This window comes from Lynx rufus, unplaced genomic scaffold, assembly GCF_022079265.1.
Source record: "Lynx rufus isolate CCGP_SWC_20201006 ecotype Redwood Valley unplaced genomic scaffold, mLynRuf1.p SCAF_3, whole genome shotgun sequence".
Taxonomy (NCBI): domain Eukaryota; kingdom Metazoa; phylum Chordata; class Mammalia; order Carnivora; family Felidae; genus Lynx; species Lynx rufus.
The window spans coordinates 69,170,079-69,197,843 of NW_025814845.1; the positions used below are offsets into that span (position 1 = coordinate 69,170,079).

Below are 27,765 nucleotides of genomic sequence, written 5' to 3' on the forward strand. Positions count from 1 at the left end.
TAATTAAAAAAAATATTTCTGGATTTCAGTCAAAACAACAACAGCAGCAACACCACCACTACCACAAAAGGGAAACAATGCCCCGCCCCTTGACTAAAACCAAAATGACTAGCAATTAATGATAAATGCAAGTAGTCAGAAATTTAGTGGCTAGGATTCAAGTAGGATACGTGAAAACATTAAAGGGAAAGACTTCCACTGAGGACCTCAACTTTAGTGACAAATTTCCAAAAGCCTACTTAAAGTTGAGAAACAGTTTGAAATTAAATACAAGCAAAAGGAAGGTGCTTATTACATTTAGATATAACACTATGCAAAATCATGTTTATTTTAAAAATAGGTGGTAGACAAGAAGTTAAGCCAGATGCTATTTTAAAATGTGTGTGAATTTTTCACAGCATCATTGCTTAAATACTGTCCAAATTTAACATGTCTCCAATCTGTGTTGCAACCTCATTGTACTGATCATTCTTCTCCCAAACTGCCATGTCCTCAGGTCCCTCAGATACATTTGCTGTTCTCTCTGCCTGCAGTGTGCCCCCCCCCCCCCACCCCTCATGATCTGGCTCAGATAATGTCTCCTCTGTGAATGAAGTCTTTGACCCACAGCCTAAGCCAACTTTGTATTTGCACCTAGAAGTACTTATCAAAATACATTTTTACATTTGTGAATTTTTTCTCATCAGATTGTGAACTTATCTCATAATTTTTGTATTTCTAGCACTCACTATAGACCCTATCATGCAGTAGACACTCAGTAAATATCAATTGAATGCTATCTGTCTGTACAAATGTAAGTATTACATATAAAGTGAAGGAAATTCTATTTGTATATTTAGCACTGTTCTGGGCTTTATTAAAAGATGGCCAAGAATCCAGACATTAGGAAAGATTGGAGAGGATCCAGCAGAAAGAGCAAAATAATTATACTGTCTGACCTGTGGGAGAAAGCTGAAAAAACAAAAACTTTTTAGAAAAAAGTAAGTAGCAAGATGATTTAGAAAAAGAACAGGTATTATAGAGTTTAGTATGTCCTTCATGAAGTGCAACTAGGCTCATCACAGTCAAAGGAAATTCAGTATAAACACCTTTTTGATGGCAAGTATAGAAGGACATTGAAAGAAGTCACCAAAAATTTTGGGGAAAATTTGCTAGCTCCTTGTCACACTCCACCGCAGGCTATGCGGGGAGAGGGTGTGAACAGCTCGTGCCTGGCAACATGTGAAAGCCCCAAATTTTAAATTTAATAACTATCATTTAACTAATAAGTGGTTTTTTAATGTTTGTTTGTTTGTTTGTTTGAAGTTTGAGAGTCCCCAAACCCATGTTTACCAAGGGCAGTTGTGGAAGTGGGGGAAACAGGATCTGAGGAAAAAATGATGGTCCTTGTGGCGGGTAAAAACCAAATCTCTGAAAAAAAGAGACATGATGCCAGTCATTTCAGACAACTGTAAACTTTTAAAATGATGAACATGTCATTTGAAAAAAACAACTAGAAGTTTACCTGTCCACTGGAACTTCCTCCAGATGGTTCAAGCTTGTAAAACAGCACCGGCAACAAGGTAAAGCAACATATGGCAAGACATTATTTATTACAAAGAGATTTGATGAGAATAGGTAACAAGCCACTATTGAGCGTTACGCTGGTCAGTGGTGTACCTTCACTTCTGAAATGAAAAGCAGTTGTGTATCCAATGGGGAAAGGTTGAATTAATTTTGTCCAGTGATTTAGAAGGTGTACTTTTGGCTTTTAAACGTATTTCCAAATGATGTTTTTATTTACATTTCTTAAGAGTAATTACATGTTGCATGCCTCTTTATCTTCGAATCAACAATGATCTCAATTTCATTCTCAGCATTTAGAAGTTCTAAGTGAAGAGCATGTAGAAATGTAAATTTAAATTTGGAATCCCCAAACACAAAGTTTGAAAGCTCCCTCACTTTGAAAGCTCCTTTGTCAAAAAATGTGCAGGAAAGAGGATTTCTTGTCTACTTGGTGCCCTCCGTATTCAGACTGTAATCGACACAGATCACACTCAGAGATCTCATTTGTATAGATGTGGAAGGCACGGCTATAGTCAGCATGAGATGGTTTGGGGTAAAGGCATTATAATGAAACCCAATTTAAACTACATAACTAAGACCCAGGTCACTGTGGAATTTGAGTTCTAGCTTCCTAAATTTATTTGAGAACTTCCTATTTTCCAGTTAGGACTCTTATGTGCTTTAGAAACATTTTTATTATCTTTGCACTACTCTGAGGTAGTTCTTATGACTCATTTTACAGACTGGGAAGTCATGGGTTAGTTAGTTCCTTGCTCAAGGTCACGTGGTTTACAGATGCTATGTGGAACTGAGATTTGTGCTGAGAAGACCACTGGGCTGAGGAACAGTGATAAATTCCTGATTCTATAACTTCCTTGGACTCTACCTTTCTCTTTTGTGAAAGGAAAAGATACAGGATATGCCTCCTAGCCCAGAAATACTATCTCTAGAATGGAAATGGAGTGGAAAATGGAGGCGATGTACTCACAGGGATGGGCAGAGCAGCGGCAGTGCTCAAAAGGCCAGCCAAGAGGAGAACTTTCATTCTGAAGGAAGAGTCTGGAATTAAAGGGTTAGAAGATTTTTAGTTTTTTCTAAGTCCCATTCCTGTTGTAAATAGGCTGCTTAGTTAGAGGTATTGCAATAGTGGTCAGGCTAAATTATGCCTCAATTCAGGTTTTGTAAGCCTAGAACAGAGCTTTAAAAAACTTTGGATGCCTTTAGACAAGACATGCATTCTCTGGCTCATAACATTGCATACACTTCATACGCTTCCTTATAATCTCATAGTTCAACATACTTGTTTGGCCTCTGAAGTTATTTGAATTTGCAGTCTCTACCCACCAATCTCCACCACCACTGTTGCATCATGCTTAGTATTGGGGACATACCACCAGTGGCTTAAATGAGATTTTTTTTTTTATAATATACACATAAATCCACCTTAAGCTTCTACCCCCATGAGACTTACTAGACCTTTACATAGCCTGGATGCTGTTACTGACAATTATAATTTCTCAAGGAGAAAATGATACGGGAAAAATCTTGTAAGGCAAATGGGTTGGTAGAGAATAGCACAATATGAGTGGATTCAATAAAACAAGTAAATCAGTGTGGTCTTTACTGGCCAGTAGATTCTGAAAGCAAACATTTTTATGGTCTTAAATCACATTTAATTCAAATTAACTTACCATATGAATTTCAAACCCAACCACTGTACTCTGGAATTAAATTTTGAAAGAAAAATCAAACCCATCATATTCTCATTAAGATTTGTCCCCAGCATCGGAAACAAGGTATATCTCTTTATAAAAGTCACTAATATAAAAGTCAACTAATTTAGATGTATTTTAAACTCAACTATGACTTACCTTCATGCTATTTTACTTTGCCTGAATTTGGGCAACTTACCTCCCTTTTCCTTCTTTTTCACGTTTCTCCTTTATGTTTTTCTTCCTTTTGGATCCAAACCCTTGAATTTTTTTGTGTGATAAGTGGGCCTATTAGAAATCATTAAATTACCCAACACAAGAATATTTTAACAGTCTTCTACTTAGTGCAATAGAATCAGTCCAAATTATATTGTATGTCTTTGTAATTACCTTTGCTTCAAATGGCCCTCGGAGCAATGAATTCAAGGAACAGTGTGATCTTCTAGAACTGTATGCCCATCTAGTATTTAAGCCATATTACTAATACCTTTATGGTCATGGGCAATATGAGTCACAAGGTTTAAAGCTAAACTGAATAACTGGTTGCAGACTAAGAACTCCAACTCCTCAGGTATCTCACACAGAGAGAGGCTTAAAGACTGATTACTGAGAAAATAACTTCATCTCCTTAGTTGGGATCAGAGCAACATCTTTATCACAAATAATCCACAATTAAAATTTGTGGCTACCAAGAATATTACAGTGTTTCTACAATATATCATCTAGGGCAGCTATACACAGGGAGACTTAATGGACAGAAAAATTAAAGGTTCTAGAACTTTCTATTTTAAATACCATTTATTATTTCAAAATGAACTTTCAAAGAAAACATTTTATTTTATTTTTTTTTATTTTTTAACGTTTATTTATCTTTGGGACAGAGAGAGACAGAGCATGAACGGGGGAGGGGCAGAGGGAGAGGGAGACACAGAATGGGAAACAGGCTCCAGGCTCGGAGCCATCAGCCCAGAGCCTGACGCGGGGCTCGAACTCACGGACCGCGAGATCGTGACCTGGCTGAAGTCGGACGCTTAACCGACTGTGCCACCCAGGTGCCCCTCAAAGAAAACATTTTAAATAAACAGGTAGTGTCTTTAGAATTAAAATCATTTTGGGGCACCTGGATGGCTTAGTCAGTTAAATGTCTAACTTTAGTTCAGGTCATGATCTCACAGTTCCTGAGTTTGAGCCTTGCCATTGGGCTCTGCACTGATAGTGTGGAGCCTGCTTTAGATTCTTCGTCTCCCTCTTTCTCGGCTCTTCCCCTGCTTGTTTGCTCTCTCTCAAAAATAAATATTAAAAAAATAATTAAAATCACTTTTCACTATTCTAAAATGTTTAAAAATGGCAACTTAGGTCTAATCACCTCCAAATATAATTTCACCATTCCTGACAAATTCACAAATTTACAATTGTTATTGGTTAAGACCTCATGACATTTCTTTGCAGCTACACATAAGAACGTTTTAAATTTTGGAATAAGTTCTAAAATTATTTCCCTAGTTGGAAAAATTATAAATACTTATATTTTGGTTAATCAAACTGAACTTAATTATTTTGAAATGACATGGTGTGATATGGTCTAAGAACAAGTGACTCAGAGCTAAGAAAAGACATAAATAAAATTTTGAGGTTAATCAGAGAAAATTTTTCTGATAAAAAGCATACTCTTCCATAAGTTCCTTCAGATGAAATTCCTTGAGGTACCTTGTCTCAGTGACTATCAAGGCTCTTAACAACAACAACAGCAACACATTTTTGATTATTTGAAAAAATAACAAAAGGCAATTGCATTGATATCTTTCATTTCAGATAGGAAAATATGTTAAAAAATTAAAAAAAATAAAACATAAATAAAAAATAATTTATTTCCTTATAGATATTGTAAGTAGAATATAGAAGTTGACAGTTTCTTTTACTGCCTTGTTTCAGACCTTAGGAAAAACTCTATTATGGTATCTTTTATTATTTTTGTAATCTAGCCCATACTGTATTAATAGTTACCAAAAAAGAGCCCTAATGAAAACACAAAGTTTCTCTTATGACACAATTTCTTGCTATAAAATTGCAGTAGTAATATTTATCTCTGACTACACTGAACATTAAGACACTTCAGAGCTTTCTGTCTGTGTTGTCTTTACCCTTATTTTGAGTATATGAGACACGCAAAAAATTTGCAGGACCTCCACTTCCCCTAACACACACGGACAGCTGCACAAGAGCTAGAACCAGATGTACCAAGCAGTGCATAATCATCCACATTTTAAACTGAATTTGGTAAAGAGCACTTGGATTTATTTTTTTCTGTTTGAAGTTACATTATGACAAAGGACATTAATAAGCATCCACCATTTAATAACTGAATATTTGTTTCCCACAGGAAACATCTCTCCCAACCATACTCCTGCCTTTTTTTTTTTTTTTTTAAGTAGTAGGGTCTAGGGAAGCACAATTATAATTTGAAGTGTGAGCCTTGAGTTGGTCTTTCACATATAGCTGTTTAAATAAATGACTGGAAATAAACTTGAGTAAGCATTTGGATTTTTATTAGGATATTAAGATACTGACAGTAATGCACATTAATGACAAAAGAGCATTATTCCACTTTCTTGAAGTGTACATGATATTACGAACAAAATGAATGCAGTATTTTCTTCAAGTTTCATAATTAGGAAGTATCTCACAAACAGATGTAGAGAGTGTTCACAAACAGCATACAGGATTTTGCATATGTAGACTTTATTTTAAAGTTTAATTCCAAAGTTAATGTTAAATGCTTAGTGCATACACTGTCAGCAAGCCATTACTCTTATTGTCATCTCACACATGCAAAAGTTTTGCTAAATATAAATCTACAAGTATCATGGATGCATATATTTTCAGGAGTGGTCAGGACAGAGAAGGATACTGGAATGTTAGAATTCTTTCAAATCTTAATTCAAAACAGGAGATTTTCATCTATGTCTTCTGTAAAAAACAAAAACAAAACAAAACACATTTTTAGAAAACAGCCAGAGTTGTAATATAAACAAACAATGATAGAACTGGGGGATTAGAGAAACTATCTAATAAGACTTACAGGATAGTTCTCAAACCTGATAGGGCATCAGTGCCACCTGTGAAGCTTTTATTTATTTATTTATTTTAAAGAGAGAGAGAGAAAGGGAGGGAGGGAGGGAGGGACATAGGGAGGGGCAGAGAGAGAGGGAGAGAGAGAGAGAGAGAGAGAGAATCCCAAGCAGGTTTTGCACTGTCAGCACGGAGCCCAACATGGGGCTAGAACCCATGAACTGCGAGATCAGGACCTGAGCCAAAACCAAGAGTCAGACGCTTAACCAAATGAGCCACCCAGGCACCCCATCTGTGAAACTTTTAAAAAGATACCATATGGCTTCACTTATATGTGGAATCTAAAAAACAAAAAGAACAAACAAAAAGCAGAAACTGATGGCTGCCAGAGGGGAGGGCATGGGGAGATGGGCAAAACGGGTGCAGTGGGAGGTACAGGCCTCCAGTTATGGAATAAGACACAAGCATAAAAGGCAGAGCATAGAGAATATAGTCAGTGGTATTATAATAGCGTTTTATGGTGACAGACAGTAGCTATACTTGTGGTGATTACAACGTAACGTATAGACTTGTTGAATCACTATACTGTACACCTAAAATTAATGTAACATTGTGGGTCAACTATACTTCAAGTAAAAAAAGATATACTCTCAGGCCTTACCCCTGGCCTCCTGAATCAGAATCTCCAGGGGTGGGCCAATGGCATGTACACATCTAGAAACTCCACTGGTAGTTCTAAATGTAGGGTTGAGAAGCACCAATAGAGACCTAGCCAAGAAATGCCAAGTATACTAACCTATAAAGGTTGCTAAGATATAACAGAAATAAATAGAAGTATAGGGTCAGTTAAATCGAGTTTCCAACCAAGTAATTGTAAAAGAACTTGTTGCCACACCTATGGACAAGAGAACATCCTTTAGGGGACATGAGATCACTCTTACCGGTATGGCCCACCCTCACTCAAGCATTGTTGAACAAATAGTTAAACAGATTAACTTGAAGCATATGAGTAACTACACTGTCTGGGACACCAGGTAATTTTCCTGCTCAGTGTAAGTCTTACACAAGAGTAGGAAAGATTATGAACTTTGGTATATTTCCTTTGAACACTGGCTTCATTTGTAAAATGAATATTTTAGTCTCATTATTTATAAATTTACTTACTGTTGTGCTCACACTTTTTGCCTTCTTTTCATTGTTTGGATAAGAGATGTCCTTCCTTGACTTTAGGCTAATCCTCTGCCTATGCCCAGGATCTCTTCTGGCCTCAGAAATTCTCCCCCTAATTTTACTCTTTTGTTTTTCTTTCTTCTTCTTTTTTTAATTAAAAAATTTTTAAAAATTAGGCTCTGCAACATAGGGCTTGAACTCACAACTCTGAGATAAAGAGTGGCGTGCTCTACTAAGCCAACCAGACAGCCATGTTTTTCTCATATCCTCTATCTTTCCTTTTTTACTGGACCCTTCCCATGAACATGCAAATATGCTGCATAGCCAGCCTTGAGTGCATGGCACTATGGGGACCATCAGTAAACACTTGTTGAATGAATGAATGAATGAATGAATGAGTGCTCAAGCTTATTTTATTCCCAGAAATGCTTCCCTCAACTTTAAACCCCTTTTTAGTTCTTTCCTGTCTTCAAGCAGCCACTCTTTACCCTTTCTCATCTATTGTTTCTCAACCTATGGAATCTGGCCTCCATCTCTACTGTTCCATCAAAGTTGCTCTTACTAAGGCCACCCAGGATGCCCTTATTTCTATGTAAAAGGAGCGTTCTTAGTTTTTTATCTTACTTGACGTCTCAGCAGTATTTGGCACTGTGATCTCTTCTTCCTCTTCAAATACCTCTTTTGAAATGGCACAATCCTGTTTTCTTCCTTCCTTTCAGGAGACTTCTCATTCTCCTTCATGAACTCCTTCTTTCTCCTCTATCCATTATTCTTGGTTCCTTTGTGTTCAACCCTAGACCTTTTCCCACGTGGCTCAACACATTTTTGTGGGGGAATTAATTCCCTTCCATAGCGTTAATTACTTTCCGTATGCTTGTAATCCTCAACTATGTACTTACATTCCAAAATGTTGCCTTGAAAAGCTGACCCATCTATTCATGTATCTACTGTTCATTGTCTCCCAAGTACTTAAAAGTTCACATCATAAATGGAAGTTATCATCTTCCCAAAATCGGCTTCTGTGCTTGTGTTTTCTGTCTCCGTTCCTCTGTCTCTTTGCCTGGCCTGAGCCCAGAACCTGGGTGTCATATTTCCCTTTGTCTCTATCTCTCAACTGTCTGTTCCCTGCCCCCACATATTTCCTAGCAAATACTTATTATTTCTATATTATATACACCTTGAATATGCTTATATTCTTGAATATATCATGTTTATATTTTTAAATGTTATCTTGAGTGTGTTTCTTTTTCTTTTTCCCCACTGTAACTGCTCTAGTTCAAGTTCTAATCAACTATGCCTGGATTTACCACAGGCAAATCAGCCAGTTCTCTGGCTTCTCCACCATGTAACCAAAAGAATCTTTCTTAAGTACAAATCCAGTGAAACCACTCCCTTGTTTAAAACACTTTGGTGATCCTCCAGTACTTTTAGGATAATGTCTTTAACTGGCTCAGTAGGACCTGCATGATCTGACTCGTTTGCCTATGAGTCTCAGTTGGAGGGTTTTTCTCAAGATTAATGTGGAATGGTATGTCATGAACACCAAATAAATATTACTCTTCTACCTTTCAATTAAACCCCACTTTTACACAGAAGGAAAATGAGACTTGCTGAGGTTAAGTGGTATGCCCTGACTCACATAGCTAACTCATGACAGAGCTGGATATTAGAGCACACCTAGCCCAGATAAAAGGCAGTTAAAATTCAGAATGGCCGTGGCTAAAATTTATCTTGTCCTTTCATGGATTTCCCAGCCATGAGGGAAGGAAGGGCACGCTTACAAATAGAGATTTTGTTGTGTTTTGTTTTCCCTAGCTACAGCCCAAAGCAGTAACTTGTTTGCTTGTTCTGACTGAATATTAAATATCTGCTTTCTTGGTTTACTATGTGATAATTCTTTCCCTCCTTCAAAATAATGTAATCATGGCCAAACCACAGTGAACAAACAAGATCATTAGGAGCTTTTGGAGTCGCTGAACTTCAAGCCCTTCCTGCTCCTCCCAGACAACCACCCAGCACAGAGCCTGAGTGAGCCTACATGCTGAAGAGCTGCCAGAAGTTTCAGAGGAACAGTGAAGCACAACTGGTTTCCTTAAATAAATGGACTCTGTTCAAACTCGATCACTCTGTTAAAATCAAGTGCCATATAAAAGGGCACACACTGGGGCGCCTGGGTGGCTCAGTCGGTTAAGCGTCTGACTTGGGCTCAGGTCATGATCTCACGGTTTGTGAGTTCGAGCCCCAAATCGGGCTCTGTGCTGACAGCTCAGGGCCTGAAGCCTGCTTCAGATTCCGTGTCTCCCTCTCTCTTTACCCCTTGCCTGCTCACACTCTGTCTCTGTCTCTCTCTCTCAAAAATAAACATTAAAAAAAATTTATAAAGGGCACAATATATCCTGTCCCAGCTACGTTTCCCCCTTTTGATAATGGTGGGGTGGAGGGAGTGGGGCAGCTGTACTTGGGTACACTTTGTATTTTTAACATGGGAATTAGGAAAGTAGTTTTAGCCATTTTGGGGAATATATTTGAATTTATAAGTACTGTACTTATGGAATAGACGTTAGAAGGGAAATTGGTATTATTTATATGGGTCGGGGTCTTAACAGCTTATTAATTTCCTATTAATGCTAATAGGGTATAAATAATATGTCACAGCTTCTAAGGCCTCTTCTCACACTATAGCAGGAGTTGGTCTGTGTGACCAAATGAATATGGCAGAAGTATGTCACTTCTGAGATTAGGTTACAAAAGACATTATAACTTCAGTCTTGGGTTCTCGCTCTCTTTTCTCTCACAGATGCCAAGCTGTGAGCAGTCCTATGGAGAGGACCACATGGTGAGGAAATGGAGTCTTCCAACAGTAGCCATGTGGGCGAGTTCAGAGGAGATCCTAAGATAGAACTGTCCAGATAAACAACTCCTAGATTCCTGATCCTTGGAAACTGTGAACTTGTAAGCTTCTAAGCTTTAGGGTAATTTGTTATGCAGTGATAGGCGACCAATATACAGTACTTGGTGGTTACAAAAATATACATTCTTTGCTCCTTACAGTTGTGCTTATTTCACAGAATAATATTGTAGAGGCAAAGAGCTAACCCTTTCTGCTTACCTATTTATCAATAAGTACTCAATACTCTCAGCTTTCTTTATAATTTCAAGGCATTCTACATATCATGAAGAATATATATATATATATATATATATACACACACATATAATATATATAAGAATACATATTACATATATAAGAATATATATAATAAATATATTCATTTTTAAATGTTTGTTTAATTTTGAAAGAGAGAGAGTGTGAGTGGGGTAGGGGCAGAGAGAGAGAGGGGGACACAGAATCCAAAGCAGGTTCCAGGCTCTGAGCTGTCAGCAGAGTCAGATGCAGGGCTCAAACCCATGAACCATGAGATCATGACCTGAGCTAAAGTTGGACACTTAACCCACTGAGACACCCAGATGCCCCATGAAGAATATTTTTAAAGTGAATGTCATACAAGTTGACTCCTTTTAAGACATTCTGGCCTTTGATTAACTTACTTTTCATGATTGGTTGGCTGTACATTCATCCTACTTGTATGTTGTGAACATAACATATAAAACCTCTGCTTTAGAGGTTGTTTACTGTTGATTTACATTGTGCAAGCAGTTTTGAGTGCTCATTTTTTGAGAATCTTTCAAATCTTGATTATTAAAAACATGCTTGCTAATAAAAATCAGCTTTAACTTAGGAAAACAAAAGGAAGTATGTTAAGACATAGACTGGCAAAACAAATATCTAAATTTAAGTTCCTCCATCACAGGGAGAAAGAAAGAACCCTCTGATTATTGTTATTCTTGCCACTGAAGATGCAGTAATAGATTGAAGGCATAATATCTGGACACAACTTGTGATATGAGGCCCAATCTTTAGTGAGTTGGTAACGAATTCTAAGATTTTTCTGACATCTCCCACTGGCAGAATCACACTTATTGTTTTACTCTTCACATATGATTTTTTAAAGTTTGGACCAATAGTCAGGTTAAGAAATGACATAAAATCCCTCCTTCTTCAGAAGGGTAGCACAGCTCTCTGGATTGACATCATTTTCTCAGGCTTAGCCAACTGCTAAGAACTCAATGTTGCGATCCCCTAAGTATTCCCACTTTTACTCTCTGAAAAAAAGAGTATCATCAAGGGAAGTATGAAGTAACCTTGCAATGACAGCATGTGCCCTGAGGAAGTCCCACCTGGGATGCTGCCACCTTGCTGTCCCTAGGTGTCAATCTGAGCACATAGCAGGACCTCTCCAGGAGGGCTGCAGGCCTTGGTGCTCTCCTGGAGAAGAGGATACCCCTTTCCCTGACTGATGATGAGTTTACCTTCTTTAATTCCAAAGCAGTGGCCCCACTCCTTCAGGGTGATGTGCTTATCTTTGTTGGGATCACACTCCTCAAAGAAGCGAGTTATGCAGTGTTCCATGGGCACCAGAGATGCTCGCAAAGGAGCAAGCTCAGAATGTGTTAAGACTCTGCAATAAAATAAACGGTGGTATATTAATTGCCAGTTTTTATATGAAAGTTAACTCTTAGGATAACCAAGGCATTTTTCTTCCACAAGATTGCTAGGAATGCCAAATAAATAGTACACTCATGAAAAGGCGCAAAATTATGGGTAAGATACACAGCACTTGAGATGTCACAAAGTTTCTTTCCTCACTGGGAAGTACTCTCCTGCCAACTTAAATTTATAGGGATGTGCCTCACCCCCCACCAACAATCATGTTTGTACAGCCTGACTCTTACCCACTGACCATTACCCAATTGTACATATCCAGATGTAAGCACTTGACCTAAGCTGGGCCAATCAGAACATCTTGGGAATTCAGGATTAAGAATGAGAAGGAATTTAAGGAGTCTCTGCTACAGGCTGGGTCCTAATATCTAAACTTGGGAAACATGGTGTGGCTATCTTCAAAGCAGTTTTGTGTTTAGACACCTAACCACATTTGTTTGGCATGTCAGTGTTCTAAAACAGAGGTGGAAACTTCCTAGATTTGTTTAGAAGTATCTTTGTATAGATAATTAGACATTCTATCAGGGAGATGACCTAGTAATGTGAAGGTTAAGAGTTTTTACCTGTCCATAGGATGTTGGTCAAGTTCACCAAACTGCCAGTGCACAGGATACACATACATGTGGTAGTTTTTCTTAAAGTCCCGCAAGAGAAGGTCAATGGAATGGTCCCCAGCCAACAGCCTCTTTTCATCCAGGTAAATCTTCTTGACCTGGGATTAGGAAGGGAGAAGATCATCAGAGAATCAGACAAATGTAATGTAATTATCACTGGTAAACTTTACTTGAAGAGTAACAGTGACATGACAGAGGAAAACAAGCCCAGGCCATCATGAGACCGAATGAAATCCTTTCTAGTCAACACTATACAGACTTTCTTATTTCTACACAGAATAACAGCCAACGTTAAAAAATACAACCTGTGGTTTTTAGAAGATATTTAAGTATTTTTGATCTTTCTTTTAACCGAGTACTGTTCATCACATTCCTTAAAATTATGAGAAGGTTTTAATGAAAAGGCCTGAAATGACCTAGGCAAAATTGTTGGTTAGTGAAAAGTCCCAATCACCACATTGGCATACTCTTAATTCTCTAAGTATTTCTGTCCAGTGTCTGATCAGAATCAGCTGTGTTGTGACACCATTTGGTCAGCCCCATTAAAATTTCCCTGTTTTGCATCTAATGCTCTCAAGACTTTCACTATGATGTATTAAAAAGAGAGGATAGAAATTATTTCTGGGCAATGCATATAAAACTCTCAGCTTATGATGTTACTCATGAACTAATTGGAAGCATTTAGAACAGAACTACCCATCTCCATGGTCACATCCACCAACTTCTCTCCTTGTTATCATGGATGAACTTCCTGTGCTCTGAATATAAGCCCAACCCTTCACTGGTGCTCAGAAGCCTACCCCTTTCCATCTCCTCAAAACCACCCTATGGCAGTTGGGTACCTCTTCTATTCCTTATTAGTTTTTACCATCTTTACTGGGATCCTACCAGAAGCACACAAACATCCTCTACTATCTCCCACTGGTAGATGGGATTCTTGAACTCACATTCCTGTCTGGCTGCCACCCATTTCACTTTTCCTCTTTCTAGCAAAATGCCTTGAATATATTGTCTATACTTGGTGCTTCCACATCCTTCCTCCTATTCTCTTTTGAACCCTGTCACTCAAGCTTTTCTTCTCTCCAATCTGCAGAAACAGCTTCTGTCAATGTTAACTCTGTGACCACCACATGCCAAATCAGTGCTCAACTCATTCCTCATTTTACAACCTGTAAGCAGCATTTGACACAGTTAATGCACACCTTCCTTCTTGTTTAATTTTTTCTTCATAGCATGTTTCATTCCACCTGACATGCCTTATATATTTGCATATTTATTTACATGTTTATATATTTGCACGTATGCTCATATTTGCAATATGTCTATAAACATGCATGTGCGTGCGCGTGCGCACACACACACACACACACACACTTATTTGTTCAGAGTCTGTCTCTTTTCCTAGGATGTTAGCTCATGAAGGCAGAGATTTTTCTTTGGTTCATTGCTGTATCCCCATCATGTAAATCAATTCCAGATACACAGGATGCACTCAATAGCTATTTGATGAGTGCATTTTCCCTGAGAACTTCTGGAATGAATATTCTGCACTTTTAAATCTTAATATATTACTGACATTGCAAATAAGGGATTTCTCTTATATCATAAATCTGTCTGGTCTATGAGGGCAAAAAGATGTATTAAAAATCTTTTAAATTTATTTAAATTTATTATTAGATTTAAATAATATGTTTGGGCCTGAATATATAAATGCTGAATGGAGGTTCCCTTTGCTCAACCAGGATTTGCTCTGGGGTATGAGGTGAAGAGTCCTTGCTCAGGCCACTGCCCTTTGGACAGGAATGGGGTGGTTTGGCCATGTCTCAAGCCTTGTGGCATGAATGGTGACCACTACTGTTCTGTTACTGCATGTGAACTTAGCAGGTGTGGCGAACCAAGTGGGCTCTTGCTGATATGCAGGGGGAGGTAGGCCCCTTCTCCCCTCCACACACATACCCTTTTTCCTTAGGCTCTGTACATAGACACTTGGGTAGTTGACCTGTGGATAACTTACTTTATTTCTCTGCTTCTCATTTAGATATCCACCGTGTTCAGGGTTTGGCTCATAAAGCTGCATGAGAATATTCTTGAGCCAGTCTCTCATCCTTAGGGGAAACTGAGTCACTTCAAAGTCTGTACAAATAGGAATAGCTGTTCCAAGCAGAAAGAAAATAGATTTTAATCTTTGGATCTTACTCCTATCTTATGGCACGTCCTCATAACAGAAAGCTTAATAACATCTGGTGACTGACGGTACGCTCACTGTCCCACTGTCACAGCAGTGGGTCCTTACACCTGGTGGCAAAACAGAACTGCCTGTGGTGTTTTCAAAACATACCAGATGCCAGCTTCCATTCAAAGACATTCTGATTTGATTGGTCTGGGGTAGAATGTGGGCATCAGGATGATTTAAAAGTTCCAAAAATAATTTATTATTATTATTATTATTTTTTCTTTAAAAAAAATTTTTTTAATGTTTATTTATTTTTGAGAGAGAGAGAGAGACAGAGCATGAACAGGGGAGGGGCAGAGAGAGAGGGAGACACAGAATCTGAAACAGGCTCCAGGCTCTGAGCAGTCAGCACAGAGCCCGACGCGGGGCTCGAACTCACGGACCGTGAGATCGTGACCTGAGCCAAGGTCGGACGCTTAACCGACCAAGCCACCCAGGCGCCCCCCAAAAATAATTTTGATATGCAGGTGGGTCTGAGAACCACTGCTCTAGAATCAGAAAGTTGAAATTTATAGGTGGAGGGTAGAGGCTGCAAGAACTATTTATCAGGAGAAAAGAGAAAAAAGTGGAAATTAGATTATCCTGTGGTAACAATGTTAAATCTCAGTGACTTAAAAGAACAAAAACTTTTAAATTTTTTTTAGTTTTACTGAAATATAATATACATACAACACTGTTTAAGATGTACAGCATAATAACTTGACATCCATATGTTGTGCAATGACCACCTCACTATCACCTCACTAGCTACAAAATTTTTTTCCTTGTGATGAGAACTTTTAGGATCTACTCTTTTAGCGACTTTCAGATATACTATACAGCAGTGTTAATTACAGTCACTGTGTTGTACATTCAAGGCCAATACAAGTTGACAGGAGGGCTCTGTATACAGGACCACACATATGCTAGCTCTTAAATGCAGCTGCCCAGAACTCACATGGATGATTTTTGTTGAAATTTCACTGGACAAATCAACTCATATGGCCACATCTAACATCAAGAGGGCTGAGAAATTTAATACTCTTGTGTGTCAGGAAAGACAGGAGAACTGGAAATATTAGTAAGCACTGCTAATGTGGAGAATCACTTAGTGATAAGGAGATCCAAACACAATTGAGAGTATCTGGGGGGAAGAAGAGCATTAAAAAAAAAAAAACTTCTAGAAGAATATATTGTCATAAAACTTCTTGGCGGAGACTTAACGTACATTGGAAAAAGGACAAGTAATTTAGCAAAATTCCAATGATTCATTTCAATTATTAAGTGGTAACATTATCATAGTAATTCTGAACCCTGGCTGCACCTTAGAATTGTCTAGGTTACTTTAAAAACAAATGAAAAAGCAATGTTAAAGCCCCAACCCCGTCCAATTAAATCAGTCTCTTTTAGTTAAGGCTGAGGAATTATTCTTTTTATTTTTTTTAAGTCTCTCTAGAAGATTTTAATGAGTATCCTAGGTTCAGAACTACATTAGCCTTTTTCATTTGCATGTGGGAGTATGTATATAGATTATTCAGATATGCATAGATTCACCCCAAATCCTCTCAGCAATGGTGGTTGGCAAGAGTGGCAGAATCTTACATTTGCAGGCTCCAAAATAATCCAGTTGTAGCTGGTGCCCTTTTTTGGTTCCCTCCAGCTTACATTTAGTAGCAAACAGATGACAGGAGCTGGCATAGGTCTGATTGTCAGTGCCACAAACCTAGGAAAGACAAGCATGAGAAAAAGCTCATGTTTCTTTAAAACTTTTTTTTGAAAAAAAATTTTAATGTTTATTTTTGAGAGAGAGAGAGACAGAGCATGAGCAGGGGAGGGGCAGAGAGAGAGAGAGACACAGAATTTGAAGCAGGCTCCAGGCTCTGAGCTGTCAGCATAGAGCCTGACACGGGGCTCGAACCCACGAGCCTTGAGATCATGACCTGAGCCGAAGTAGGATGCTTAACTGACTGAGCCACCCAGGTGCCCCTTGAGCTCATGTTTCTGAATGTACACTAGGAAAATACTCTGCTTCTTAAAGCTCATAGGCAGACTGATCAGTTGTGCTGAGCCAGGTAAGTGAAGTTATTAAAATCATAACTGCCTATTTGCTTAAAAAAATCAACTAAATTATACCAATGGTGATGACAATCTAGCTCTTGATAAGTTCAGTAGAATGCAAACTGCAGACTTTTCAAGGATACAGTGAGTTTTAAAATGAGTTCTGAAGATATCAATGCCATTATTACCTTTTCAAGGTACAGTTGAAATTCCTTATTTTTGCTGGCATTTGTTCCTATTCAGTATTATTTCAAGTATTAGATGATAACTTGGACATTTTTTTTTGACAAACATTTCAATTGCAAGCCACTTTCATCCAAATCACTAACTACTTGGGGCCCCTTAGAGACTATTTTGTAGAATACTTACTTGGTCAAGGAGTTTTGTAGGAGGACAAGTCACTGAATCTTGGCAAACACAGTGGGGTTTTCCCTGTTGGTCAGCTTTACAGATGTGTCCTCTTTTACACTGGAAGTTCATGCAAGAATCTGACAGGAAAGATTGAACAGGAAGCATGAGCAAAGCTAAAATGAGTATGTAACCTCAAATTTATCTAGACATGAGCTCCATTTTCACTAATTAAAGAAAATTTGGGAAAATATTAGAAACCATTCTAATGGACATCTTAATGTTCAGATGGGACCCTCTGACATCAAACTGTGTTACACAATAGTCTAGATTTTCTGGGCAGTTTGAATTGGGAATATAAAAAGAACAAACAGCTCTTCTTGGCCTGCCTACAATGGTCATAGTCTGAAGTCTATAATTTAAGTTGTGCGGGTTGGTCAGAAGTTAATAAGTCATGAAAATTTTGTGTTGAAATTTAAAATCTTTGTGATTGGGGTATGCCATTGGGAATTAGGTCTCAATTAAATACAGGATCTAAATTCACTAGTAAGTTATGGATTTGAGAAAAAATAAAGTAGGAGCACCTGGGTGGCTCAGTCGATTGGGTGTCCGACTTTGACTCAGGTCATGATCTCGCAGTTTGTGAGTTCAAGCCCCACAATGGGCTTGCTGCTGTCAGCACAGAGCCCACTTTAGATCCTCTGTCCCTCTCTCTCCCTGCCCACCCCCCCCATCTCATGCTTTCTCTCTCAAAAATAAATATGACGTCAAAGAGAAAAAATAAAGTAGAATGAATTCTTCTCAGAAGCATAGGATTTAGGAAAGAAGAATTCTAGCTTTCATACTATTACAAGACTTCCAGTTTGTAAACACATTTGCCCATAGTTGTGTATAAAATGTATGCTAGAGAATGTCAACAGTTTATGAGAACATTTCTGTGGGGAGGATGTAAGAGAGGAAAAATTCTGAGAAGCAGTGACAAATAAATGATGGAATGGGGATAGCCTAATGCGGCCATTCCATTTCTTCCTTGATACAGTCATGAGCAGCTTAGCTTGGACTCACCAGTACCATGTACCATTCTGTTGTCTTCATATGAACTTTCACCTTCATTTGGTAGGCTCTCTGTTTTCTTGGCCTTTATAACAACAAGAGCAGAAGCTGAAGTTTATTTACAGGAAAGCCATTACATAATTTATATTTCCAGTGTGTGTACCTTCACAAAGCTTTTCATACCCAAATCATTTCAGATCTCAAAATGATACCAGCCATAACTGTGGAAATAGACAGTAACCCTTTGAGAATAGGAGCCATTTGTTTCTTCCTCAACTGGATTCAGTGCTGTATCTCTGGGGATTATTCAATAAAAGTTGGAACTAACATCAGGAGCAAAGCTGGGACCTCCCCTTTGGATTTTGGAATGGTAGAAATGTAGTATTATCATGTGATTCTATAGTTAAGACACAATTACATCAGTAACCTCTATGGAGCTGTTAATAAAGGTTTCTTACCAGGTTTCTAAAGTGTAATAAAACTCCTACCTTAAAATGGCAGGAGAGTTCTCAGTAATCAAGGTCACTATTGACCTTGGCCACCAAAAGCTGTGTCAAGTCCTCCTAGTGAGTGGCTGCTGGCGTTTTGCCTGAAAGCTCCAAATGATTAAGCAACCAATGACAATATGCTTCTTCCCTACTCCCACTCTGTTGCAGTTTCCTGATTATCATTTTGGTGTGTATTTACTTAAAATTGGAGCTGAAGTCTTTATTCTTCATCTTTATAGCTAAATCAACAAACATTCCTGGATTTCTTATTACATTAGAGACATTTTGCTAGACCTTGGTGATCTAACCTGAATATTACATGGCATCTACTCTTAAGACATTAGAGCAGTAGTTGTTAGTGTTTCCCATCCCTCATATCTGTCAGAATTTGCCATTTTAGTTAGCTCCAGGCACTTTCAACTGCCTGTATCTGCATCTCTGTGCCTGGAAAACCATGACATCTATTTGGCCTGCTCAAAGGACAGACTGAAAGTGCTGGGGAATTAACACCTCTCTTAGCAATTCTCAGTCTGTACAAATGCCCCAGCTCCCTCATTCTCCAAATGGGGTAATTCAGAGGAATGTGCTTTACATGGCTTTAATGATATACCTTTGATTAGCTTCCTTCCCTTCCTGATATCATGTCCCATTCCTCTTTGTTCCCTGAATTTCTCAAATAAACTACTTAAATCCAGGCTCTGCTTCTAGGGGAACCCAAATAAAATAGGCACTTTCAGCCTGGTGATGGAGAGCAGAGGAAAATAAATAATTTTAATACATTTTAGTAATGTACTGGTAGAGATAGGCACGGGAGACTGAGAGCACAGAGAAAGGTCATGGCTATTTCTTTATAAAGCTAAGTGCTCTATCAGACAAGCATCAATGTAAAGAATCTCACCCCTTGGTATTCTCCAGGTTCACTGGCATCTACATTCCCATTTTCACGTGCTCTTTCTTTTTCTCTTTCTCTTTCCTCTTCATATTTGAGGTGATAGAAAATGGACTGAGATCTTTCAGTCTCCATGAAGGCCTCACTTGGGATGAATTCGTAGTCATCAGTTGCATCGTGTCTGGGATCATCATCACCATCATCATTAGCCCCATGGTTTCTGGGCATGGTGTTACCATCACCAGTAGGCTCCACGAGCAAAGCCTCAGAAACAGTCTTTTTATCCATCTCCTCATGGTTGCTGGTAACTTCAGGTTTTTCTTCTTGGCTCTGCCATTCAGCATCTTGGCTGTGCTTAGTAATTTTTGATGCACTTTCTTCTTCCATTTCTGCATTGGAACTGTCCTCTTCTTGTTCTTGGTTACCCTGCTCAAATTCAGCTTTCTGCATTTTGCTTACTTCAGTTGGTTCACTGGACTTTTCCAAAACATCATCAGATTTGGTACTATTTTCATCCTCCTTGCTATTAGAATGCTCCTTGGGAAATTCTCTCTCCCTTTCTTCGTTATTGTTGTGGGTACTGACTTCACCTGGCTCTTCTTCCCCTTCCTCTTCTCCATTGGGGATATTTGGATCCTGCTCTTGGTTTCCTTGATCATTTACATCTTGGCTATGTTTGTTGCTCCTGTTCAACTGAGAATGTAATTCATTCATTGGTTGTTCTTGTTTTTTTTCTGTTTTTGTGATGCTTTCTTGTTGGTTAATATCTACAATGGAACTAATATTAGGAGCAAGGAAATCAATGTTCTCTGGGCGTTTTTTCTTTTGAGGCTCATTCGTATCTTCTTTTAGGTCCAATGTACCTTCAGATGGTATGTACTCCACATTCTCACTTAAGTCACTTTCACTCTCCTCTTCATCCTGTAACCCGAGCTCTTGGCTATAACTCTGGTCCTGATCTGCTGACTGGTCCTGGCTTTCCTCCTTTGGCTTTAGTACTGAAGATTTTTCAGCCTTACAAGAAAAAAAGTTTACTCTTGAAACAATTGGTAATGGAATATCTACATCATATTTTAATTCATAAGCTAACCTTTAGTGTTCATTATTTTTTTCACATAATATCAGGTAAACTCATATACAATGTTCCTCGCACTTTATAGTTGCAAGTTTATAACCTGAATTTGAATTCTGTGGTATGAAATTATATAGCACCTTGGCCAAAGGCATAAAACTCACTAATTTTCACAGTCCTTTTGATAATTGGAGATCACTGATACGATAATCATCTTTTAAAAATTAAGCTGAGGTGAGAATGAGGTAATATCCTTAACTATGCTTTGAAATTGAGACCTTTGGAAAAATTTTAAATTATAATCGCATAACCATGTTACTTTTACCTTATGGTCGGGATGGTCTTCTACAGGCACTGCAATTTCCTTTTCATTTTCTGCATCTTCAACCCTTAACATGGGGATTGCAGTGTTGTTAGGTGTTACTAACACTTCAGCCTGTTGGATGGAACTCAAGGAGTCAGCAGTTGGTTTTGGATGATTAGACAGGAACCTTGCATTTGTCTGAAAAAAAGTAGAAATTGGCTCATGTTATTCACGTCTAGATGCTGATGTCTAAAATTTCTAGCTACTCCTTTATCGTCATCATTCTTAGTAGCACTATGGTTCATACATCACATCAATTAAAAAATACTCTCTAGAATTTTTAAGAATACAAGCAAATGGCTAGATTATAATCTTAGGTGAAAACAGACTCCCAAACATATTTAAGAAAAAGTTATGTATGCAGAGACTGGGTGAAAATAGAGCAAAGATTATTTCAATAATTGTCACCTTTGAGGTTTGGAATTATTTTCTGTGCTTTTCAAACTTAAAAAACATTCATACTCTGTAATTTTAAGAACTGTTGTTAGCAGAAAGTCAAAGTCAAATTAAATTTACCAAAGATATAACTCTGTACATTTTCTTTTTAAATTTTTATTTAAATTCTAGTTAGTTAACATACAGTGCAACATTCATTTCAGGAGAATTTGGTGATTCATCACTTATGTACAACACCCATTGCTCATCATAAGTGCCCTCCTTAATACCCATCACCCATCTAGCCCATCCCACACCCACCTGCCTCTAGCAATTCTCAGTTTTTTCTCTATAGTTAGGAGTCTCTTATGGTTTTTCTTTCTTTTTTTTTTCCCTTCCCATACGTTCATCTGTTTTGTTTCTTAAATTCCACATGAGTGAAATCATAGGGTATTTGTCTTTCTCTGACTGATTTATTTCACTTAGCATAATACACCGTAGCTCCATGCATGTTGTTGCAAATGCCAAGATTTTATTTTTTTTGATGGCCGAGTAATATTCCATTGTATATATAAACCACATCTTCTTTATCCATTTATCAGTCTATGGACATTTGAGCTCTTTCCATAGTTTGGCTATTGTTGATAATGTTGCTATAAACATTGGGGTGCATGTGTCCCTTCGAATCAGTCTTTTTGTATCTTTTGGGTAAATACCTAGTAGTGCAGTTACTGGATCATAGGGTAGTTCTATTTTTAAATTTTTGAGGAACCTCCATATTATTTTCCATAGTGGTTGCATCAGTTTGCATTCCTACCAATAGTGCAAGAGGGTTCCCCTTTCTACACATCCTTGCCAATACCTGTTGTTTCTTGTGCTGTTAATTTTAGCCATTCTGACAGATGTGAGATGGTATCTTATCATAGTTTTGATTTGTATTTCCCTGTGATGAGTGATATTGAGCATATTTTCATATGTCTGTTAGTCATCTGGATGTCTTCTTTGGACAGATGTCTATTCATGTTTTCTGCCCATTTCTTAACCGGATTATTTGTTTTTTGGGTGTTGAGTTTGAGAAGTTCTTTAACATTGTACATTTTCCCAAGTTAAATTTTAAAAAAAAAATTTTTTTTTCAACGTTTATTTATTTTTGGGACAGAGAGAGACAGAGCATGAACGGGGGAGGGGCAGAGAGAGAGGGAGACACAGAATCGGAAACAGGCTCCAGGCTCTGAGCCATCAGCCCAGAGCCTGACGCGGGGCTCGAACTCCCGGACCGCGAGATCGTGACCTGGCTGAAGTCGGACGCTTAACCAACTGCGCCACCCAGGCGCCCCTCTTAAGTTAAATTTTAAGTATTCACTGATAAATAGCAGAAAAGATTTAAACCTTATTAAATATTTATTTTCTTAACACTAGCAGCCTTATATTCATCAAGAAATCTTATGATAAATATTTTAACATAGAACTAATTCAAAAACTGTGTGAAATAGTACACTAAGTCTAGTTAGGAAGAACAGCAATGGAGTATTATTTCAACTAGAAGGATGGCTCTATTTCTAGCAAGACTGAAGGCATAGATGAAGAACTGGCAGTGATACATGATGGAGAAGTTTAACAACTGACCTAGAGATTAAAGATCTTCCTTCAAGTCTTGACTCTATCAGCTATCTATCTGTCATTTGACAAATTGTGAATCCTACCCTATCATCTGTCAAGGTGAAGTGAGCAGAAATATCAAGATAAGTTTATGTATATTAGTCGTTTGTAAATTATAAAGTAACCAAGTGAAAACTGACTATTGCTAGAAGTAATATCCTACAGTGGTAATACTATGAACTGTCCAATACTGTAAGCAGGTATTCACTACAAATCTTTCTTACAGAGATGCTAAGGATACTCATGTCAGGCAGATCAAGGTATAAGCACAAAACCAGATTTTATTTGCATTGACTTGTCTTTACTCTATTAGCACATTCTGTTGTACCAACTGTATAATATAAGGAAAGACATGGAGTTCAGGGTTCATTTTAGATGTGGTTTGCTCTCTTGCTTATCACCTTTTCAACTAAAAGGAGTAATAACATTTGAAAAAATTTCCAAAGAAGCCATTTGTAAGGGAGAAAGGATAAAGAATGGTGGCCAGTTTGGCAGGTTTCCAGCAAGGGCATTATGGAAGGCAAGGGATGGAGGAGATTTTCGGCTTATTAGTAGAGAACTGCTCCCCCTCTGCACCCTTCCTCCTCTGCTCTCCCTCTCCAAGCTGAAAGAAATGCAGAAGGACAGCAGCTTATCTTCTTTCAGAAATTTTCTGCAATCAAACTCTGTTTTATTATTATTCCCACATCTATAACACCATACCCTCTGGAAATGTGTGGAATCCCTGAACCACACAGAATCCACTTACTTCCGTACAATTCAGTCAATCTGGGAAAATGACACAAGATTTGTAAGAGGTAAACCCTATGGGAAGATATTTAGCTTTTTAGTGTTTGACTGGATCTACATAACAAATTGTCCCCAAAAGAAAACCTTTAAAATGTGTCTATATGTAGATGTGTTATTCAAACATTTGGTTCAAAAGCATTTTTGATGCCTGTTTATATACTGGGCAACAGCTGCAAGGGAAAACACATTTTTAGGAAAAAACAATGGGTCTGTGGGAGCTTCTTTCTGTGCTGAACATAATTTATCCCACTTTTGTAATTGCAGAGGACATGTATAATTTCAGTTGGAATAGCTCCAGCTACTAAAGCACAATTCCTAGGAGTGGTCATAAATTCTGTTTTCTAAGAAATGCTTGGTCTGGGTGGCATGATGCTGGTCTTTGCGGACACATCTGTCAACCAAATGTTAGCCACCAGCTATCCAAAAAACAAGGACAAAATCTTAGACATAGTAGAGACGGAGGAAGAGAAGGGATGAGAAAAATTACTTTGTCTATTTAAAGGAGATTGATTCCTCCATTTGGCAAAAAAGAAAAAAAATGGCATAAATCCTTTAGCTTGATTATGGATGATATGGATCATTTGGGAGACATCTACATGATCATCCAAGCCATTAAAAACAACATTAAAACAACAACAATAATAACTTTCAGGTTATTTTAAGGCTGCTGACATGGTCTCAAATGATTCTGATTTGTGTGTGTCTGATTTACTGCTGTGTGAATGGTGGTGCCAGGATATCTGATCATGAAGAAAAGAATGTTCTAGTTCTGTCTATTATCAGCATGTTTGCTTGGAAAGTACCCCCTCCCCAACCACCCCCAAGGACGAGTTAGGAGCCAATATATGATTATCATACCATTTCCTGGCCCTAACCCACTGGTTCTTGTTTTATTACAGACTCAGAATTGATCAGCCAGTATATATTTGATCTTGAAGAAAATGCTGCTAAAGAGTATGGGTGTGCATTCCCAAGACTTCTCATACTAATTTCTTAGGTTTCTCATACTAAGTGATAAACTTCCAAAGGAAAATTTATTTCTTCCCATTCTCTTTGGCATTTGGGTCCTGGAAGATCCCCTTTCTAATAAATTATAATCAACATTTTCAGATTTATATTTATTGTATCTTGTAGAATCTGGTAGTTCTGAAGGAAATATTCTTTCAGAAAGTATTTTATATCAATATTTTGAGTCATTCATTCTCTGCTTGGGAAAAAATAATATTAAAACAAAAAAGAGAATTTCAAACCACTATATAAACACATTTTCTTTTAAATGGAGGATTTCTAAATTAAATGTAGGAAGGAGAGATGTAATAACAGAAAAAAGGGTATTTACCGGTATTGCAGTTGCAGTTCCCAAAATGTATAGGAGAAAAACTACAGTCTTCATGCTTTCTAGGCCTGCGAACGAAGAAGATAATTAGCAGTGGTGGGTAAAAGTTTCCTTGTGAAAAATTAAAAGATAATCTTCTTAGCAAATAATGAGCTTGATACTGACCTTTGTATTTAAACGCGATTACTGTCTTTACAGTAATGCCTTTACAGACATGTGAACTAACATGTCTGGAAAGATGGATTTAATGACAGTTTTTATCCAGTTGTGTCTGTGAGAATGACTCCTTGATTTTTTGGCCCAGCTGTGTTTGGGCAGCACCTATCTCTGTTTTTGACTGTGTTTCCATGAATAAAGATGCTATGCAGATTTAAGTCTTAAGATTTGTGAGTGTTCACAGTAAAGATAAAATCGACAAAGTGAAGTAATATAGTTTGTCAGGTTGGGATAAAATAGCCTGCCTCTTTGGTGGTGGAGAAACCCATACATTCAATGCAGAGTTTTAGGAATGAGACATTGTACTGCCTAAAGTGGTCATCAATGTTCAGCTAATTTATAAGTCTCACATTGCAATCTGTGGGTTGGTGGTGGCCTACAGATGGGTTTGGTTTGGCAGGCACTGTGTATTTTATTTTATTTTATTTTAATTTAATTTAATTTAATTTTATTTTATTTAATTTTAATTATTATTTTAAGTTTATTTATTTTGAGAGAGAGAGCGAGTGAGTGAGTGAGCGAGCAGGAGGGGAGCGGCAGAGAGAGATGAAGACAGAGAATTCCAAGCAGGCTCCATGCTGTCAGCACAGAGCCCGACATGGGGCTCAAACTCACGAACTGTTAGATCATGACCTGAGCCAAAACCAACAGTTGGACACTTAACTGACTGAGCCACTGAAGTGTCCCAAAGCATTGTGTATTTTAAACTAGCATTTTAAAATTCAGAGGTTTCATGCAAAAACTCAGATTTGCAGTTTCTCTTGAACCAGTGGGCCTTTTAGCAACAAAAGGTCTTCATGGCAAAGCCGGCTGGTTCTGAGTAGAGACTGTCCTTTGTAAGGGATGCTGGCATTTGTACCTGGTCTGTTTCACTTGTTATTTGCCTCGAATTTGAGTTTCGTTTGTTCCAAATGAACTTTCTCAGTTTAGAGATGAGGCAAGCAAGGCTCAAAGAGGCTAAGTAAATTGGCCTCCAGGGGAATTTTCTTAAAAGGAGTGAGCTGTATACATTTCTCTGCAGAGTATCTCTAAGCCTAGTAGTCCAACTCCCACTGGTATTAGGAACAGAGTTTTTAGTCTTTAAAAGAGATTCTCTGGATCGCCTAGAAATAGATGTCTCTTTTTAAGTTATTTTTTGCAATCATAGTTTTATACATAAATGTATAAATCTATAGAGCTTTAAAAAATATTTTGAGGTTTATAAAGAAAGTGAGTTCTCCTACTGAAATAGAAATATGTGTATATTTCTAAACAAATACTTAAATGGATATTTAAAATAAATATATATTTAAAAATACATTAATGTCAAACATTCTGTGATTTAATACTGTAACAGCTATCACTTCACACACACACACACACACACAAATGGTCCCTTCCTAAAATAATTACATCACAATTGCTATTTAAATCACTATTTAACATTTATGACAATGTGCATACTCTTCATAGCTGAGTCAACTAGTAATTTCCTGTGTTGAATCATACTTACATTTATTTCTTGAACAATATTGTGTTTTGTCTGGCCCTAGAAATTGCCTCCTCTTTTAATGTACTTTTCCAGGTACATTTATTCTTCCCAAATTGTCCAACAAAATTTAAAAGTTCATTTTAATATGCTAACAACAACGACTACCACAACAGAACAACAACAACAAACCCATAGGGGATCCCCAAGCCCCATTTTCCTCACGGACATGTCCCTCCCAGGTGTTGGCTCTCTTGCTCCATTTGACAGAAGCCCCCCTCCTCCCCCTCCCCAAGCAGCTACCCTGCTTTCCTCCTGGGATCTCTAGTTACCACCACCCTGGGGATCCCCCTTGCTCTTTTCTTGTGTTTGAGTTCTTGCTTCCTGGATCCCATATATTTTTCTATCTTGGTGTTCTCCCTCATTTTTATGGAGCACATACTCCAGAAGCTTCCTGAGAAACAGTATATAGGAGACAAAAGTTTTGAGACTCTGCATAGCAAGAAAACATGAGTATTTCATCCTTCACTTGATAGACAGTTTGACCGGATATAGAATTTTAGATTAGAAAAATTATTTTAACGTTTATTTATTTTTGAGAGAGAGAGACAGAGAGTGAGAGCAGGGTAGAGGCAGAGAGGGGGGGGGGGGAACAGAGTTTCCGAAGCAGTCTCTGCTGCTGAGAACAGAGAGCTTCATGAGCAACTTCAACTCATAAACCATGAGACCATGACCTGAGCCAATGCTTAACTAACTGAGCCACC

At 37.9% G+C, this 27,765-nt stretch overlaps 2 protein-coding genes across 2 annotated transcripts in view; one reads left to right on the plus strand and one right to left on the minus strand.

The window, feature by feature from the left end:
- NUDT9 (nudix hydrolase 9) overlaps positions 1-10,522 on the plus strand; it is a 55,218-nt gene extending 44,696 nt beyond the window's left edge. Inside the window, exon 8 of the mRNA XM_047091092.1 lies at positions 10,294-10,522. Coding sequence (XP_046947048.1) covers positions 10,294-10,307 — 14 coding nt within the window. The 3' untranslated portion in view covers positions 10,308-10,522. The remainder of the gene's footprint in view (positions 1-10,293) is intronic.
- Positions 5,907-25,374, minus strand: SPARCL1 (SPARC like 1). Its single transcript, XM_047091088.1, has 10 exons — positions 25,321-25,374; positions 21,120-21,296; positions 19,732-20,736; positions 18,358-18,430; positions 17,314-17,432; positions 16,489-16,609; positions 14,689-14,825; positions 12,624-12,772; positions 11,868-12,016; positions 5,907-6,224 (listed from the first exon to the last, which is right to left on the minus strand). The coding sequence occupies exons 1-10, from the start codon at positions 25,372-25,374 to the stop codon at positions 6,196-6,198; spliced, it is 2,013 nt and encodes a 670-aa protein (XP_046947044.1). The 3' UTR covers positions 5,907-6,195.
- Positions 25,375-27,765: the final 2,391 nt, after the last annotated feature.

Excerpts from the sequence above, each read along its gene's own strand:
- SPARCL1 (XM_047091088.1), bottom strand. The coding sequence starts at position 25,374 with ATGAAGACTGTAGTTTTTCTCCTATACATTTTGGGAACTGCAACTGCA. Across the intron at positions 12,773-14,688 it reads ATGAGAAGCAGAGAAATAAA|GTCAAGAAGATTTACCTGGA; the intron begins GTAAGTTATCCA and ends TCCTAATCCCAG. Across the intron at positions 6,225-11,867 it reads CTGCTTTGGAATTAAAGAAG|AAGACATAGATGAAAATCTC; the intron begins GTAAACTCATCA and ends TGTTTTTTACAG.